Raw genomic sequence first — 20,164 nt, forward strand, 5'->3', positions numbered from 1 at the left:
CCCTATAAAAGCTTTACTGATTGATTACTCCAAGCCAACTTACCTTTGTATATTTGTAGCTAACTTACCTGTATAGTTGACAAAAATTCCCATGTGGGACTATGCAACCTCTCTTTTGGTGACTATAGATATTTATATTCTCTTTTTGTGACTTTTGTTGGGATATAGTTTTTAAAATAAATATTACTAACTTTTCTTTCTTTTATTGATGATATTAACATATATATATTTATAACAAAATAACTCCAATTAGAATTCTACCATGGTTTATCATTCCACCATCGTTGCTCTTAGAACACAAAAATTATAGTTTCAATTTGTTATAGCATCGCAAAAAGATAAAAATTCTTAATGTAGCGGCTCTGATCCTGGATTATGGTGATTGATTTTGTTAATGATTAACTCAAATTGGTAAGAACTAAGGTGCCAGGGATATCAATTTCATACTACACAATAGTCGCTTGGGTTGGAAACTGTGAGTGGAATTGTTACATCACTTGATTTTCTGACCTTTATTATGAACTTTTTTATATCCAATTTTATTTTATTTCAGGAATAAGAGAGGGAAGCCAATGATTGTAGACCCTGGACTTTATAGCCTCGATAAATCAAAGATTTGGTGGGTCATTAGGCATTGGAGTTTGGCTACATCTTTTCAACTCTACACAGGTTTTATTTCCCTTCAATCTCTCACCTTATTCTGGATTTTGCTAATGTAGTATGTGTTTGCAAGTGCCTTACTCATGTTATCCTACCTTTTATGTTATGTTTTTATTTATTTTTTATCAGTTTATGTGAACCGTATGATGATTCTATAAAATATATGAATAAAAATAAAATACAAAGAGTATATAAGAAAAAAATACTATAAAATAATAACTAAAATATACATTTATTTTTTGTATTCAATAAAATATTTTAATACTTTTCACCCAAAAAATTTTAATACTTCGTTTCAAAAAATAATATAAATATTTTTTTGATAGAAAATAGTATAAATTTTAAAGTGAATTTTGAATTATAGTTGTTTCAACTTCTTGTTTGGCGACAATGTTTTGGGGCGGCTTTTTTCTCTTTTGTTTGCGACCGTAACATCCCATTTTTGAAATTCAACTAATAACATTCAACTACATGAATCTTAGATATTTAGAATTCATCTCTTTTCGGTAATCTTTTTTGGCACCAATTTAAATTAGATTTCTAGGGTTGCTAGAGCACTTGTGAATTTATACCTTGTAGCAGCCACAAAGCGCCAATGAATGGAATCTCACCAAAGGAAAGATGGGCTCATTGTCAAGAGTCAATTGATGGTGTTGTGGATGATTGTTGAAGGTGTGTTTCTATCATTTTGTTTTTCGATGTTTTTTGGACATTGATAACTATCTATAATGTTTTTTGGAAGATGGCGTTTTAGTTTGAGCAAAAATAAGGGTTAAAAGTAAGATATTAGAAATTTGATTTGAAAAGGTGCCGAACAAAGATAGATTCGGGACAAAAAAGTGGTTTGCAATATCAATATTTTATTCATATAAAATTGGAATGATAAGCTTAGATGAACCTACATTTAATATGTGATGGATTCTTGACCCAGAATCAAAATGTGGCTTGTAATATGAATTTTAATCAATATGAAATTGAGATAGTATGTTCGGCTGACCTTAAATTTAGTCACAAGATGGATTCCTGACAAAAAAATGTGGTTTGCTATATGAATTTTTTTTTCATATGAAACTAGGGTAGTGGACTTGGTTGACCCTAAATTTATTCATGACATAGGATATTGACATACAATGTGGTTTGCAATATGAATTGTATATTCATATGAAATTGAGATATTATGCTTGGATCACTCTAATTTAATAGGATATAGATTATTGACCCCAAAAAATTTGGAATATGAATTTTTATTCACATGAAATTGGAATGGTATGCTTGCATGACTCTAAAGTTAATCACGAGATAAATTCTTGACCCAAAATGTGACTTGCAATGACTTTTTTATTCATATGAAATTGGGATTGTATGCTTGGACGATCCTAAATTTCATAACAAGATGGATTATTGACCCAAAAAAATTTGAAATATGAAATTGGAAGGCTATGCTTGGATGACCTTAAAGTTAATCACGAGATAATTTCTAGACTTAAAATGTGACTTGCAATGAGTTTTTTTATTCATATAAAATTGAGATTGTATGGTTGGACGACCCTAAATTCAATCACGAGATGCATTCTTGACCCAAAATGTGGCTTGATATATGAATTTTGTATTCATATGAAATTGTGATAGTAAGCTTGGATGACCATAAATTTAATCATGAGATGGTGGATTCTTGACCCAAAATGTGGCTTGATATATGGATTTTGTATTCATATGAAATTGCGATAGTATGCTTAGATGACCATAAATTTAATCACGAAATGGTGAATTCTTGACCCAAATTATGGTTTTGCTATATGAATTTTGTAATCACATGAATTTGGATAGTATGGTTGGATGAATCTAAATTTCACAACGAGAATGACTCTTGACCCAAAATGTTGCTTGCAATATGAATCATTTATTCGTATGTAATTGGGATAATATGGATATCAATTGATGATCTAAACGCAACTTCAATGCAAATATCTATTTGTAACATGAAATGGCATGCATGTATTGATGACCCAAAATGGAATGACAATAGTGACATTTGAGCTTATATGACTCTAAATTCGATAAATTGGGATGACTATTTTGCCGCTCGGCGACCATGGATGCTAAATTTGATATTTGAGACTAGTAGATTGTCTTCGATAAGCCAAGATGATGATATTATGCTTCAATCACCTTAGATGTGAAATTTGATTAGGATGATGATATTTTGCCTTGATAAACTTGGATGGAAAATTTATATATGAACATATATGATCCTAAATTCGAAAAATTGGGATGACGATGTTGTCCTTTTGATGCAAAATTTGATATTTAGAGCATAAATGCGATGAATTAGAGTGATGGTATTGTACTTTGATGACATTGATATTTGAGCCTAGATGGTTCTAAATTCAATAATTTAGAATGACAGGGGTTGTGCCTCGGTGACTTCGAATACAAAATTGATTTGAGTCTATATGCTCTTAAATTCAATAAATTGCTATGATGTTGAATTGCCTCGATAAAGTTGTATGCAAAATTTGATTTTTGATTTAGATGGTCCTATATTTTATAAATTAGAACGATGACATTGCGCCTCGATGAAATTAGATGAAAAATATGATATTTGAGCTTAAATGAGTCTAAATGTAATAAATTGTGATGATAGTTTTGTGTGTAGACGACCTTGGATGTGAATTCGACTTTTACGATTATATGATAGAAAATTTAATAAATTGGGGTTATGATATTATGCTTTGACGATATTGGATCCGTAATTTGATATTTGAACTTAAGTTACCTTAACTTGATAAATTGAGATGATGGTTTTGGGCCTCGATGACAATGAAAGCCAAATATGATATTTGAGCCTAAATGATCCTATATTTGATAAATTGAGAAGATAGTATTGTGCCTTGATGATCTTGGATATATAATTTAATTTTTGACCCTAGGTGATCCTAAATTCGTAAAATTAGAATAATAGTGTTGCTCAAAAGGAGATATTGTGATGCTCAAAAGGTCACTGGGAGTGTTGTATTATCCAAAGAATTACTATTTGATTCACATGGAATTCGGAGCTCCAAGGATTTGGCAGAATATATAAAGGAGTGAGGTAGGTGGTGGGATTCTCTGGATAGGAGCCACTGTCCTGTGGTTGGGATTCCTTTGACTTTGGTTTATCATTTCCACCATCATAGAGCTTTTGAGCTCATCATTAATTCAATAACAGAAACATGAAACTTCTTAATATAGTAGCTTTGGTTGAAGACTCTACTTATTTTCCACTTACTCAATATTCTTTTATTGGGTTTGTGAACTGATTTTAACTATGGTGACCATGATAACATCCAGCTCAAGAAGATCAGTAATGTTAACCATGATAACATCCAACTCAAGCCAATGCAAAAACATCACACTGGTTAGAGTGATGTTTATATGACCCCGTATGTGTATATTTGAAGCATGCATGAGTAACAACTCTCCTTTACCAAGGGCTTTTTTCATTTTTTAGTTCCTGAAACAGATAATTAGACACGTGCTTTATGTGAAATTTCAGGAGAAAACTTTGCTTGCATAAATTTTCTGCTACCTTATTTTAAGTTTCAGTAAAATTTGTAGCTGATTTGCTTTGTTGTTGAATGTTTTTGCATATATGTTGTTGAGTGTTTTATACCTATAGGTTTGTTTTGAAGCAAGGATTGTCTGCTACTAATTTGTAGCTTAGTTGTTTTTGTGATTCTACACATGGTTTATGTTAGATGGTGATTGCTACTAATTTATGACGAATGGCTTTTGGTGATTTTAGGTTCTCTATTGCGGTACTAATGTCTTATCTAGTGTAAGCACAAAGAGTAGAATAGATAGTTTTTGAGAAAAATGCAAAGCAGTTCCAAGGGAGGGTGCATTGGAGATAGATGAGCTTAATGTCATGATTTGAAGTACTTTGTTGGAACTAATTGACGGTTGCTGCAGAATTTGGTTGGAGATTGTAGCAGGATTTTTTTAACAGACCTGCAAAATTGGTTTGGGTTAGAAAGGTTTGGAGCAAACTTGGGTGCTGTAGTATTGAATTTTTTGGGAGGTTCAATCACAAAAATTTTCCTTTAACTTTCTCAACCTTAATTTGTTTAATTTCTAATTATTTATAAAAAAAAATTTCCATGTGCAAGGCTATGTGAACCAAAATTTGGTTCTCATTTGTAGTTTTAATTTGGATATCATTCGAGGTTGTGTAGATAGTTTTATCCAGGTTATTTGGATTGAGCATTGATATTTGATGAACGGTTATATTTCAATTAAAAAATATTGAATGATTTTTTTGTTAGAAGAAATGGTAAATTACATAATAACTAACTCAAATAATTTAGAGATCCTGAGTTTGAACACGAGATAACAACAGGTTGAATGTTTATTTTGTGAAAATATTTTCTATTTTTATTTTAAAAAAATTTGTGTTAATTTTATTTATTAATAAAAGTTAAGAGATTTTTAAAGTGAACAATTGTCTACAATTTTAGAAATATTTTTGAAAATGTATCTTTATTAACTAATATTTTATTTTAGGCTAAATTACATATGTGGTCCTTTAACTTAATTTCAGGTAACGTTTTAGTCTTTTATCTTTTTTTTTTTTTTTTTTTTCCGACTTGGTCCTTTATTTTAATTTTAAGTGACAATTTAATATTTTATGTTTTAAAATTTCAAAAATGTTATCCTTTTTAATACAAAAATTCAAAAAAAAATTCAATCAAAACTCATAAAATTAATTATATTCTTCAATATAATACAAATTTCATCAAATTCGTAACGCAAATCTTCAAATAAACTCATATTTTCATACTTTATTTGATATTCTTAGAAATAAAGGACTAAATCGGGAAAAAAAAAAAGATAAAGGACTAAAACGTTACCTGAAATTAAGTTAAGGGACCACATATGTAATTTAGCCTTTATTTTATCTTCCTTGTAGTAATTTACATCAAGGATCTCTCATCAAGATAGGAAACACATATAAAATATTTTTACAATAAATAAGCCCTCCTACATTTCAATTTATGTGATTTGAGCCTCTTTAAAACATTGAAGAAAAATCTATCATGTACCCCTATTATTTGACCTATACCCCTATAATTTTTTCAAAATGCTAAAATTACCCTTGTTTATTTTTCACATTTTCACAAAATCTAGAGTTAATTTTTTTTTTCTCACCAGTTCCTCATTTCCGGAGCCGTAAAAAAGATTTTCGGTAGGTGCAAGTTTTCCGGTAACTTCCGGAATACATTTTAGAAGATTTTCGGTACACATCCTGTTTCCGGAAAACTTTTTACAAGTTTTCCGATACAAAAGATTAATACCAAAAAACTTTAAACAAAGATTTTCGATACAGAAAGGAAAAAAATGTGTACCGGAAAACTCTACTCATAAGTTCTCTTGTACATAATGTGGTTCCGGAAAACTTCATTCACAAGTTTTCCGGTACACACCTATTTTTTTAAATATTTTTTTGAAAGTTTTTTGAATTTTTTGAATTTTTTAAAATATTAACAGATATGGATAAACCGCTACTATTATTAGATAACACATGCATCGATACTACAAATATTTTTGACTCATATCAGGTATGAATAATTATAATTAATATTAGTATTATAAAATTATATTGTTGTGATTAATTATAATTTATTTTATTTCCGATATTTTATACACGGGACGCTGTTGTTGTGAACTGGGCTACATAAATCGATATGAAAAATAAAGTTATTGTTATTATCAGAAGATTAGATATAGAGACAGGAGAGAAAGGACGGAGAAATAAATTAATATTAGATTGTGACAAAGGAGGAAAATACAAGTTTGTTGTTATTTCAACTCGAAGTTCAACAAAAAAGAGTGATTGTCCTTTCAAGTTTAGATCAAAATCATTAAAAGATGATTCAGGATGGACAATTAAAGTAATTTGTGGAGTTCACAACCATGAATTACCTGATACTTTGGAAGGGCATGCATTTGTTGGACGTTTAGATCAAGAAGAAGAAAAAAGCATGTTCATGACTTAACAAAATATAATGTTGCACTGAAACACATATTACTCTCATTGCGAGACCGAGATAAGAACAATGTTACTAAGATCTCACAAATATATAAACAGATGAGTATGATTCGATTGCACGTGAGAGGTAATAGAACAGAGATGCAACATTTATTCAAGTTAATTGAAGATGCAAAATAAGTGTGTTGGAATAGAAAGCGTGAAAATTCCGATGTTATTAGATATATTTTTTGGGCGCATCCAGATTCAGTGTGAAGTTATTGAATTTTTTTTCGATTGTGTTGATTATGGACAGTACCTAGAAAACCAATAAATACATAATGCCGTTACTTGAAATTGTTGGTATGACGTCAACAGAGAAGACATTTGTAGTTGGATTTGCTTATTTAGAATGTGAGTGAGAAGAAAACTTTTGATGGGTATTATACAGGCTAAGAGATCTGTTTGTTACACAAAACAAATTTCCTCAAGTAATTGTGACAGACAGATCTTGCGTTAATGAATGCAGTTGGTATTGTATTTCCACATGTTGTTAATTTACTTTGTCGATTTCATAACTACAAAAATGTTGCAGCAAAATGCAAGCAATATGTCTTAAGTGATAGACAAGAGTCAGTATTGAATATGTGGAAAAACATTATGTATTGCAGTTATGAAAAAGAGTATATCATGCGCTTGCACATGTTTGAGCAACCATGTGTCAATATTAAAGTGTTTGTTGATTATGTGAAAGAAACATGGTCGACTCATCATAAGAAAAGGTTTGTTGAAGCATGGACAAATCAAGTAATGTATTTGGGGAAGACAACGACTAACAGGTATGTAATGTGACTTTAAAACTTTGATTTTGTAATTTTATTATATATTGTTGAATTTCTCAATGGTGACAATTTATATGTAATGATAGGGTTGTATCAGCTCACTGGAAACTGAAGTTAATAGTGGAAAACAACATGGGTGATATGTGTAAATGTTGAGAGGCTATGAACAACATGATATGGTTGCAACATAAAAAAATCAGGGCATCGTTTCAAAAAAGTTTCAATGATGAAGAGCATGAACACAAAAATCCATTTTATTAGAGATTGAATACATTTGTATTAGGAGAAGCTCAAAGACGTATTGCTGAAGAATAAAGTTAAGTGGGTGGGTTACACCCTAGCAGCACAATCAAATCTCTATGTTGCACATTGTCTTCTGAAGACCTCTTTCAACCAATCAAGTCTATAGTGCACACCTCTAGTCTTTTTGGTCTCCTCCCAGATCTCTTCCGCAGTCAATCCTAATAAAGTCATGGCAAGATTACATGTCATTACTTTATCATCATCGGGTGGACTGTAGAACTCACCCCTAATAGGCAATCCCAGAAGATTGACAACATTATCCAAAGTAATCGTCATTTCACCAAATGACACGTGAAATGACGATGTCTTAGCATGCCATCTTTCAATAAATGCATAAATCAATTTGTTTTCGATCATCTTCAAACTACTCCGTCGTAATGGGTTCAATCCTCACAAATTCACCCAGTTCTTTATGGGTCGGGGGAGTACCAGCGGGGTAAATTGTTGCATTTTCTTTCCACGCACAACAATTTTCAGCAATGGTTGCTCATGTATACAAAAAAAATATATGACATTAAAATTAAATATAACACAAAAATAATAATTAATTTAAGTATTTTTAATGCATTATAAATAATAATTAATTTAGCATATCTGACTAAACCACAGTCTAGCTGAAACATGATGACGGTATCGTATAAGAACGGACAAATCACAAGGTCCTCCATATGCTCTCCCTCATGAGCAGGTGTAGCCTCCTCTTGCTCATGTAAATCCACATGCTCATGTACACTCCTCCTCATGCACTATAGGAGGCTCATCCGGCTGATAAATAGTCACATCTGGGATAAATCGATGATCATGGTCTCCCTCATTATTGTCTTCAATTATCATCCGTCTTCTTCTCCTTGAAGCTGTCGGTCGAATCCTCTCTAGAGCATTCATCGCAGATGATGTAGAAGTATCAGTGTCACGTGTAATTTGTATGATTTTGTCGTCTCTTCCTCGTGCGCCCACTGAAAAGTAAAAAAAAAACAAAAAGAAATAAATCACAATTAGTTATAAAATTATAATTAATTAAAATAATAATAATAATAATATAACTTCCAGAGAACTTGAGGTTCAAGTTCTCCGGTAACTACCGAAAATGTTAAACCTCAAATTTCTCGGAAGAGACTTCTGTACCAGAGATGGTCAAAAAGATTTTTAGAAGAAGCCTTGTACCAGAGAATTTCAAAAAGATTTTCGAAAGAGGCTTCTATACCGGAGAAGTTGAAAAAAGTTTTCTGGAAATTAGCTTATGTACCGGGAAACCTGTGTACTAAAAAACTTGTATTCAAATTCTGCGGAAGTATAGAAAAAAAAACTCACTTTTGATTTTCGGAAAGGTTGAAAGGAGAAATGGTAATTTTTTTGGAGTATTATTATATAAACGAGGGCAAAAACGTCATTTATTTATTTATTTGGAGGTATAGGTATAATTAGGGAGTATGAGGTAAAATTTCCATATCTTAGATGTTTTGGGCCCGAAGGCCCTTTTGGGGCATTAAATTGAATCTTTTTGTACCCGCGTTTAAGGATACTATTTTTTTAGGTATGTTAATATACCATTCACACTCTCTAATTTTTTAAAATCTTTAACATATTGATACTACATTTTAGAGAAAAAGCCTGAAAATTCCCGTTTATCTTTTCCATTAGTTCGGTCCAAAAAATGTGTGTTTCTAATATACTCAAATTTCTTAGATGTTTTGTTGTAATTTTGATTTACGGTCCTTAAGCTCACATAAATTTTACTATATTGTGCAAATAAAGAGACACTTTCACTTTATAAATTAATTTTATAAAAATAAGTTATGTCCAATAAAAAAACTTAATCAGATATTACAGTTAGTTGATTTAGTTCATCTACTATATTCAATAATGTTAGACATAAGATAGTGTATTGAAAGAAACATAAATGTTATTTGAAAAATAGATAAAACTTAAAAAAAAAAGTTTAAAAAAAATATTTTACTTTTCAAATTATTTTTATAAAAATAAATTAGGTACCACATAAAAATCTAATAAAGCAGCATTCAGGCATATTCAACCAACCTTAAAATGATTTCCGTGACACTACTCTTCCACTAGTAACTCAACTCCAAAGACATTTCAGCCATAATGCCCTTTTTCTTGACTTAATTTTTCTTTTAGCATTTTGAAAGCGCACAACCCTTGGATTTATATTTTACTTGATAAATAAACGATATAATAGATATTTGACTAGATAATAATTAATATAATTTCCTTGTTCCAATCCCATCACAAAAAGTGAAATACTAAGCAAAAGAGATTCACCCCCACATATCCAAATAAAAATACTAGCTTAATAATATATACGAATTATTTCTAAATGTAATATTGCTCAAGCTCTTCCAGGTGTCTTTGGTACATGTCTGTTGTTTGCTCCTGTCCCTGGATAGTCATTATTTTCAAAATCAATCCTTTTCTCTGCCATTAACTCTTCTTCTTCATTTCTTAATTCTGGACCACCATGTAACTATGACCACATAATTTGATTCAATTAGACCATAATACATAGATTACATGCATGTTCTTAATCCTATATCCCTTTAAGGCATGCAAATATGACACTCAATCAATTATCATAATCAAAATATACATAATAGGAAAGTCATCTCCAATATTCCTTAATTTACATTAACGAATTGACAACTCTTCTCTAATTTTTGTTACAAAGAAAATTATTTTAAATATTGAGCTTCTTGTGGAAAATTGCTGTGTTAATAAAAAATTAAAAGATTAATTTAAGCGATTCTGTTTGAAGGTATATTGATTTACCAAAAACAAATATTTGACCGTAGAATTACATTTAATGACGTGACATTTTTAATTTGAATCATATTTAATGACGTGATATTTTTAATTTGAATCATAAACATAAGAATAATTTTACATTTAGTCTATAATAGTTAGCTATAATACTGAATAATATAAAGTTATGATATGGTTTCAAATTTACCTTTTTTTAGTAAAATCATCGATATCAAGTTATAAAATTTAATTCTACAACATTAAGAATATGATAGTCATTAAAAATTGTGAAAGAGAGAAACTAAAATACAAGATTCAGAAATTGGAAGACTATAAAATCTTATTTCAATTAAAATATTGAAATCAAAATGCATATTTAAGCAAAAATTAATTTATATTCATGAGAGGGGTAAAAGGTATCACCTGATCATCTAATGTATTTTTCCAGTTTAAAAGGCTTCCTGGAAATAATGAAACTTCAATTAATAAATAATATATATACCATCAATGTAATGTGGAAAAAGAAAAAATAAAAATAAAATTGAAAAGTTTGATATCAATTATTGGAGAAGTTGAATTCCATTCTTACTTGTTGTTGGGACAGCAGCAGATGAGAGAAGAAAAGAGAAAAGGAGAATGATTGTGAGAAGTTGCAGAGGAGCTTTGGACATTTTGATGTTGAAGAGCAAGAATGGAGTTTGTGGAGATTCTGCTTATATAGAAATCTCTTCAGTCAGAGTAATTATTTATTTTAATATAACTTGACAGCTCAACTAACTGCAATTGTTACAGCCTATAAGTCAACTAATTAATTCAAGTTCCACCAATTTACTATATAGTCTAGATACATGTACTACATTTTTACTTTGCTACCCTCAATGCATTTTTGTCGCTCTTTGAATATTGTCAAGATATTAAAAATGGAAATATTTTTTTTTTTTACTTTTCTAAATTTGATTTTCTCTATACAAAACTTCACTTTTACTTTTTTATTTATTTATTAATTTTTAAACAAGTCCCTGCATTTTTGCCATATAGGGAGTATCATTTCTTATCTTATTGTTAAACATTTAAAACAAAATTTGTGGCTCTTTTTCCACTTCTCTCACCTTATGAAACCGTGTGCCTTCTCCAAATGATTAACAATAGTTATATTATTACAGTCTCTATTCTCTCCAAACAATTGACACCTAGAACTAATAATATCATGTATACTAAAAAGGACAGTTGTCCTCTCATTTGACCTCTCACTCCCCTACATTCAACCTAGTATATATGTTATTGTAGGGGATAAATATTTTCTCCATTTCTTTTGATGGAAATGTCAATTATTATAGCTTTTTAATATGTAAATAATATAAATGAATACATTTCAAAACAACGAGATTAATTAAATATTTATACACAAAAATTATAGTCATTGTGATTTCTATTTTTCTTTAGAAAGGAAAAGGATCCCAACTCATTAGGATGGTGGGAAAAACAGACCAAAATGATAGTAATTTTTGTTACGTGATCCCAACTTATTATTATTACGTGTACAACAACAACAATGTACATTTTTGTTACCCATGTCAGGTGCCAACTAAACAAAGACTAACAACTTGACAAAAAGAGTTATTTTGAAAATGTGTTGAGATCAATTAAACAAAATAGTTGTAGAGACTAAAAGTAGAGATATATGTATTTAACTATTTATACAAGTTAAAACATATTTAAGCTAATAATAATATGTAATTCTTACGTTCTTAATTATCTTTCAGTAGTTAAAGAAGAGAGGTAAGCTACCGCAGTTGGCAATGCAAACGACGACAATTTGGTCCACCGCTAGATGCGACTAAAAATGATTGTAGACAAAATTTAAATTTTTTTCGAATGATTATTTTTAATTAAGATTAATTAACTATTTGAGTTCAATTATTTAATTAAAATGTAGTTAATTATTGATTGATGGCATACTTTAAATGCGAATAATTGAAGATTGAAGAATAGTTTGAATATATCGATAAGCTTTTTAATATATTTGATGTTATACCTAACAAGCAACGATGGATGGTCGCAATTGCGGCACATAAGGTCAAATCTTGGACGGTGTGGACATATATGGTTGATATATGACATGCCCATTTGTCTCATTAGTTCATGTTCATAAGCATCACTTACATTTATGTCCCATCCATTGGCTAATCATCATTTCCACTTTCATGTCTATTATTGTTGCTCACCATCCAAGTGTTTTCCATTCTAATATTAATGGACTCTTACACAGTTACACTACTTTGTCCTTTTTTTTAAGCTTTAAAAGTTAAAATAAGAAATAAATAAAAGTTAAATTACCATCTTTCTAAAAATCTATACTCCATCTCAACCATTTCACAAACGAAGATGAAGTATTGCATGTCCACAGTTCTAATATTCAAAATAATGGTCTCAAGCTTTATGTGTTTTGCTTATTGCATTTTACCTTTCGCAAAGTTGATTCGGTGTTTCTATTTGCTATCACCCCAATTTCAGATGTTATTATATACTTCAATAAACATTCACCAAAAAAACATATACTTAGTAGTACAAACAGGGTGTTGTCATTTAAATAGTAGAAGATCAAGACAAAAAAGTACATCATATCCCCAAAATCATATACATTAATATACATAATAGAAGTTAAACAGAAGCATCAAATAGAGTAGTATCATTATCGAAGGAGCTTCGTTGAACAGATGGAACACAAAACACATGGAGAAAAATATAATTGATAACTACAATTATTTTCTTTCATTTAACAAACAGAAGTTTGCCAGTGTTAAATTTAGGGTATGTGTAATATTCTAAGATATTTTCAGGTTTTCATTTTTATTCAATGACTTAACCATGTAATTACTCAAGTATAAATATAGATATACAAAACAAAGAAAAGTAATGTTGTTTGATCATCACAAATCTGACAGTGTAGATACCATAAACATATGGTTAAATTGACTCAAAAATTAAGGTTTTCAAATTTTTCTTCTTTGGGACTAACCTGACAATATCCTACACTTATAGGAATTAAAATGATAAGCCACTCAATTTTTCATTTTGTAATGACAAATAACATTATGGCATTCTTCATTATTAGTCAATCTTATTAAAAAGTCAACGCACTTTAAAAAAAATATATCTTTATAAAATGATTCAATTGACATTAACTTTAAAAATAATAACCCAATAATATAAAATTTGTGAAATTTCCCATAAAATTATGTCTTGACTCTTGTGAGCATAAATCACTCAATTTAGAACATGTGTTATCAAGTTCCAGATCAGGAGTTTAACATCTGATATAATGCTTCATCGTTCCCTCTGCTAGGGAATCTAACTCTAGCAGTAAAATAATCCTTTTGTTCAAGGAAGGTTTAATATTAAATGCAAGCCAAGAAATGAAGTCCAATTAGATGCAAGCCAAGAAGTGAAGTAGAATTGATAAACATAGAAATAAAAAGCTTGACATTAAAAGGAATTTAGAAGTGAATTTCAGACCATTCCAATGATAATCAGTGAAACTCATTTGGTTTTTCTTTGCTTTGAAAGAGAGGAACACCTTTTCTCCAAACAACCCGATCTTCACATAAAGCCTCTACAACATATAGTTAATGCTCCTAAATTTGGAAATAAAAACAAAATAATTATTGGGAAGCCATCATGTTGTTTTGCTAAATTGCTAGCTTTTTGGTCAATGGCTAATGCTTCTTATGAAAAATATAATCACTGAATTTCATTAGGTTTAAAATTGTTCAATGATATAAACAGCCATTACCACCTTAAGAACTCTTGCAGCCAACTCATCTGCAGCATCATTAGCAAGCACAGGGACAACACGCTGGGCAAGGATATGTCCTTTTTGTCGTAGTGTTCATTGAGAAAATGGATTGTAGGACCTGAAAATCTAACTAACAAAGAAAATGATGCACAAATAAGTAGTCTTGAACTAGTTACAACGTTGTTTCAACAGCAAAGTCATATATATTTTGAGAAAAATGTACCTTGCTCCAGAAGCAATCACTGATTTATGCACCTTCATACCATAGTACCCCTTGCCACCAAAAGCTGGAAGAAGTGATGGATCAATGTTTAATATAGATTTTTCATAAGCTTAGATCAACAACACTGGTATGAGTTTGAGGTATCCAGCTAAAACAATAAAATCAACCTCAAATCCCCTAATAAGAAAATATGTATTATCCATTAGTAATCATAATTATTATAACCACATCCCTATGTAGCATATCAACATTTTTGTGTCCCTGTTTGCCTATTCTGTTATAGCTAAATTGAAGTTTTATTTATAAAGCAAAGCATCAAAGGATCAGATTCATTAAAATACTAAACTCTATAAATAAAATGCAATGCATCATTTGGTTTAGGAAACAATATTAAGTGATCCGATAAAACATTAACGCTTTGATTTGTAACCAATAGAAGAACGTCTCCATTACGTGATCCGTTTTTGGATGCCTCATGAATTAATATAGACTAATAATATATATATAAAAAAAAAAAAATTTATCAAAATAAATTAGTCATAAAATTATAAGTTTCTTAAAAAAACTTGATGGAATGCTATAAGCACTAAAAATGTTTGAGCTTTTTAAAACAATTAATAATATTGAAAAGTATAAATTTACAAATAAATTTGCAAATTTAATAATATGACAAAAATCAGTATAAATACGACCTTCTTAAAAATATCTTTTGACCTTCACATTTCTACAGTATTCACGACCACGACAGACTTACCCTTCACCACTTCAATCTCTACCATCTTTTCTCTCTACTACAATTTTCGGTGAAACACAGCACAACATATACCCCATTTCCTTCAACGCACATACGAAGGAGACGAATCCAAAATACCAATTAAGAACTGGGGCTTCATCTTTCTTCTTTTCTACCTTGTTTACGGTGAGCTTTCCCTCATTTTCTGTGTCTTTGATGTCGCACATAAGATGTTTGTAAAATGTTCTCTGTGGATTTTCCTTTTAGAACTGTGCTGTGCAGACAGAAATTTATACTATTTTTTATGTTTTGATGGAATTAGATATTGGAATAATATATGAAAGCAGTCTTTGAATTTGATGATGAGTTTTAGGATATCTATGTGCTTATTATACTTTTGTGTGTTAAGTTGGGGATATTTGGAAATTGGAATGCATGGTTGCTGCCTAATTGTTAGTGAGATAATAACCTAGTCCTAATCATGTCGCTAGTACCTCAGATTCATGAGAATATCATGGGATGTATTATCTTAGTTAAGATGTTAAAGGCAAGAAGGCATCATATAAATTCAGGTTCATGCCCGCATCACTACATTGATGCAATTTTTGCTTCTGATTTGTTTCCCTTTAAGGTGTTTTTTGTATGGCCTAGGAAAGGGCATTGATTTTTGTATTTACTCCTGTACTTGTGATAATATTCACAGCTGAGGGAACCAAGCCATGGCCTCCAAGCTGCTTTTGCAGAGAAGGCTCTTCAGGTTCTTGCAACTTTCGCCATCTTCCTTTTGTTCCTCGTCTTCTTCTTCCATTGGGTCCCCATGCCATTCTGTCAAAGCAGCAGAAACCCTAAGTCTCTCAACTTCTTCTAGAAGCTTCTGCTCTCAGAAGTCCAATCTTGTTGATGAATCTCATGGCCCCACACCTATTGATTACCGGTATGACCCATCCTTTTATGTTTTTCGTTCCTATGTTCTTATTTGGTTCATGAAAACTCCAGAAATTTGTGCCTTTAGCTACTGCTTTTTTAAAAGAAAAAAAATTAAGCCTTCGAGTTTTAGTCACTTATTTTTTTTTTTACGAAAGTATTTGAAGAATATTTCTGAAATCCAAATGTCAGTGGCAATTGGTAATGCTTCACAGGTTGTAAATGATCAACATTGATTGATCATTGAAATAGTTGCTGTGTTTTTTTATTCTTTCAAATGGCTGGAGATGATTTTGCTACTGATTAATGTGGGTGCAGTTCTCTACTAGAGGAGGGTGAATTCCATAGCCTGGCTGATACCACGATACATAGCCTTCAAGAGAAATTTGAGGTATCTATTCTCTTGCATTGTTGTGTTTTATAGGAACTTAAATTTGTATGATATGATAATCTTGGTTCTGAACATCCACTACAAATACTGTTTTTGATTTGGAAACCGCGCAATTTTGTTTAACAAATATGGAATTGTGATACAATTATGCTTACATTCAAATGGGTTTCATCAAAAATAGTATTGGCTGTGCTGGAAACTTGACAGTGACAATGTACACATTTCATATAATTTTGAGTTTAAACTGTATTGGTTATTATTTTGGTTTATTTGTTGCTTTGCAGGACTATGGAGACTCTATTGACCTTGATGGATTTGACATAGACTATGGGGTGAGAATTATTTTGGTGGAGTATGTTATAAAAGATTGGCAGCAACAATTATTTGTTAAAAAATGTCCTAAAATTTATGTATTTTAGAAGACAACGTGGAAGTTATCTTGTTGTGTATAATTCTTTCAAATAATCGCATCAATAACTTGATCACATTTTTTTATAGATGAATACCAGTAAAATAGTTTGGTCTTTTGAAAATAAGATGCTTTTCTTTTCCCTTTTAAGACTTAGAATAATTTATTCCTATTAGTTTTAAGAAGGGTCGTCCTTGAGTGGGAGATATAGTAATCATTAACATAATTAAGCTTTTCTTTTCAGAATGATGTTTTGACTATCAAACTTGGGGAGCTGGGCACCTACGTATTGAACAAACAGACACCAAATAGACAACTTTGGCTGTCTTCACCAGTGAGGTATTCAATTGGATATATGTGTTATTTTCTTATTTTTGGTTTTACTTTCTAGCTGTGAAATCATTTTTTTTCAGGTTTTAGTCTCTAGCCATCAGTGTTCATATATTATAAGGCATGTGAATACTTCATACTACAATACCCATGCTTACTTTATATATCCTAGGACATATTTATGTTTAAGAGTGACTGCAGAAAAGTCAATTGTCAGAGATAACTAATCAAATTGGTATTGAGAACAATCTCCTTTAATCAAATATGTTATCTTATGTGTTAATAATTGTTCATATATTAAGGCAAACCTGTGTAATTGAAGCCTTTTGCATGTTGATCTGTCTTGTCTTATTGGTGGAGAAGAAACAAGGACTGGGAAACTTCTAGAAACTTCCCCTTTGTTTTAATTTCTTTGTTTGAAGTGTTTGATGTGTTTGATGTGTCTGGGTGTTTTTGTGCTGCTGATGTGTTGGTTGGGTTTTAAAACCCAGCTGTGAAAAAGTGTAAAACTGTACAAAAACTAAACCTAGTCACTTAAGTTTGTCCCTCTAAACCTAAGCCTCTTGTAACTGCCGTACGACAGCCCTGTTTTTCGTTTGCAAGTTATCTCTTCGACGTGAGGCCTCCTTTTCTGTTCTTAAGCACTGTTTTCCATTCTCCATTAATGAAGGCTTCCTTTTCAGTTCCACAGAGAGGTTGCGGCATGTTCTTCTCCCCTACGATACAGCTACTCATCTTCCTTCTTCCCTGCGCTTCGTTCGTGGCACAAGCCATTCCTCTTCTCTGGGTGTGTTTGTGTTAGGATATACAAATAGGGGTAATTAGGAGATTGTTAATAGTTGTGTTCCTAGGTTGTTAGTAGTGATATAGGTGTACATGCTTTGGTGTTTCTGTTATTAGTTAGTTATCTAGGACCTAATCCCTATCTTAATGTACCAAAAGTCTTCAAATAGAGGCTTGCACCCCTTTAGAAAGGTGTTTTTTTATCAACTTTAGAAATTGAGTGGTGTAAACCATTATAGAAGCGTATTCGCTCTTGTGTATCATTTTCTTGGGAGAGGTTCTCTCTTATTATTTCTTATCTTTTCTTTCTAAATATTAGTGTTCTTCCTCTAAATCAAGGAATCCAATTCTTGGATTCGTAACAGTTTGCACCGTGCTCTATTACTTCCGTGTTTGGTGTTTTGTATTTGCTATTTGGAGCTATTACTTTTTAAGTTGTGGCACCTTGAATTATGATTCAGAATTAAGTTAAATTATGTTAATATATATGCATGTATATGAATTCGTAAGCACATATTTATGAGTTTGTGAAGTTCGTAGGATCTTATGATTTGTGCAACGATCCCACAATTTACGATCTTGGGACTCCATCCCGATGTTATGTAGATATCAAGTTTGTCTACCTGGTACTTAAGTGTGACTTATAAATCTAGGGGTTCTCCCACATAATGAATGAGCCTTTTGGAATAGCTCTGCTTTTGGGCATATGCTCATAACAGAGGCATTTATATGATTTTGAGGCTTTAAGTGTAGTTCTATTTATTTGAAGTGGAATACAGTTCAATCCTCTCGATGTGCATCTTTGTTAGAATAATGTTCTGCTATTTTTTTTCTTCTTGTCTTCTTGATCTGCTTTGCTTAAACTAGATGACATCTAACATTACACTTAGGGCAAAATAGGTTTAATAACCAAAATGTGACTTGAATATTGATATTATCTCTCTCTCTCTCTACAAGTTCTACATTCTGTTACACCTGTCTAAAAGTCTCCCATCTCTTTTGCAGTGGTCCGTCTAGGTTTGATTGGGATCAGGATACTAAAGCATGGATTTATAGGCGGAACAAAGCAAAGTTATATAAAATTTTAGAAGTTGAGTTAGAGCAGCTGTGTGGCAAACCTATTGTTCTTTCCTAAGCTGTTGAGAATCTGCTGCCTAATCTTAATTTTAAATTTAAAAGGGAAATCATTGGACGATGTTGACGATTCTTTGGCGTTCCGATTTAAGCATTGTTTGCTCCTTTGCTGCCTTTAAGGGAATTAATTATTATATCAGTTCTTTTACAGTCGTGAAGTGATTGTATCTTCTAAATAATCGGCTCTACATAAAATTCATGTGGCAATATGTTGGCATTAGTTTACTGTTTTGAAGAATTACAATTGCAACGGAAATTGTTGTTAGTTAGTTAGCATCTTATTTGAGATTTAGACACATAGATAAGTATGCTTGAATTATTTATAAAAATGTAGTCGAGAAGTAGTTAATAATCCCTCCAAATGGTTGTTTCGATGGGTGTGGCGAGTACCTCCAGAAGCACTTAATTCCTGAAGTTTTTTATTTGACAGAACTTTGTTGTTAACTTGTTATCACAATTACAAAGGCTATGGAATATGGTATGTTAGACTCCTATCTTTCACATTTCATCTTCCGGAGTATGAGTATGTGAAAAGACAATTTTTTTTTTTCATTTTTTTATATTATTTGATAGTTAATTTATTTTGAAGAATTTAGAAGAATTTTGAAATTTTTGATGATGTGAAATTTTTGATGATGTGAAATTTTTGAAATGTAATCTTTTAAAAAATTTATTAGTTTTTTGAAATTTCAGATGAATACGAGACATCTTAAATGTAATTTTTTTTTGAGTTTTAAAAGTTTTAAAATTTTGGATGAACATGAAACTTATAAAATATAATTTCTATAATTTTTAAAAAGAAATTCAAAAATTTGAAATTATCAAATGTTAATAATTTTAAAAATTTGACTATTGAATAATAGATGGTAAAA

General features: G+C 30.8%; 2 protein-coding genes and 1 long non-coding RNA gene across 4 annotated transcripts; 1 reads left to right on the forward strand and 2 right to left on the reverse strand.

Annotated features, from left to right (window-relative positions):
• Positions 1–10,018: 10,018 nt before the first annotated feature.
• On the reverse strand, positions 10,019–11,315 carry LOC101504239 (uncharacterized). The gene is made up of 3 exons (XM_004493183.4): positions 11,159–11,315; positions 10,993–11,030; positions 10,019–10,294 (listed from the first exon to the last, which is right to left on the reverse strand). Exons 1-3 carry the CDS (start codon positions 11,238–11,240, stop codon positions 10,160–10,162), a joined length of 255 nt encoding a protein of 84 aa, XP_004493240.1. The 5' UTR covers positions 11,241–11,315; the 3' UTR covers positions 10,019–10,159.
• Positions 11,316–13,483: 2,168 nt separating this feature from the next.
• Positions 13,484–15,085, reverse strand: LOC101514984 (uncharacterized). Of its 2 annotated transcripts, none has more exons than XR_012162516.1 (3): positions 14,589–15,085; positions 14,363–14,495; positions 13,484–14,204 (listed from the first exon to the last, which is right to left on the reverse strand). It is a non-coding gene; the product is annotated as an uncharacterized lncRNA (long non-coding RNA). The 2 variants fall into 2 exon arrangements; XR_001143536.3 differs by having other exon boundaries at positions 14,366–14,495; positions 14,589–15,078.
• A 213-nt stretch (positions 15,086–15,298) lies between these two features.
• LOC101504575 (frataxin, mitochondrial) lies at positions 15,299–19,800 on the forward strand. Its single transcript, XM_004493184.4, has 6 exons — positions 15,299–15,507; positions 16,025–16,255; positions 16,564–16,636; positions 16,921–16,968; positions 17,290–17,384; positions 19,164–19,800. The coding sequence occupies exons 2-6, from the start codon at positions 16,041–16,043 to the stop codon at positions 19,291–19,293; spliced, it is 561 nt and encodes a 186-aa protein (XP_004493241.1). The 5' UTR covers positions 15,299–15,507; positions 16,025–16,040; the 3' UTR covers positions 19,294–19,800.
• Positions 19,801–20,164: the final 364 nt, after the last annotated feature.

Source organism: Cicer arietinum, chromosome 3, assembly GCF_000331145.2.
Source record: "Cicer arietinum cultivar CDC Frontier isolate Library 1 chromosome 3, Cicar.CDCFrontier_v2.0, whole genome shotgun sequence".
Taxonomy (NCBI): Eukaryota; Viridiplantae; Streptophyta; class Magnoliopsida; order Fabales; family Fabaceae; genus Cicer; species Cicer arietinum.

Bases quoted from the DNA above. Each gene is read 5' to 3' on its own strand.
- LOC101504239 (XM_004493183.4), bottom strand. From the start codon at position 11,240: ATGTCCAAAGCTCCTCTGCAACTTCTCACAATCATTCTCCTTTTCTCT. The intron at 11,031-11,158 runs GTAAGAATGGAA...CATTATTTCCAG, and splicing joins TGCTGCTGTCCCAACAACAA to GAAGCCTTTTAAACTGGAAA. The intron at 10,295-10,992 runs GTGATACCTTTT...ATGTGGTCATAG, and splicing joins AAAATACATTAGATGATCAG to TTACATGGTGGTCCAGAATT.
- LOC101504575 (XM_004493184.4), top strand. From the start codon at position 16,041: ATGGCCTCCAAGCTGCTTTTGCAGAGAAGGCTCTTCAGGTTCTTGCAA. The intron at 16,256-16,563 runs GTATGACCCATC...ATGTGGGTGCAG, and splicing joins CCCACACCTATTGATTACCG to TTCTCTACTAGAGGAGGGTG. The intron at 16,969-17,289 runs GTGAGAATTATT...TTTTCTTTTCAG, and splicing joins GATTTGACATAGACTATGGG to AATGATGTTTTGACTATCAA.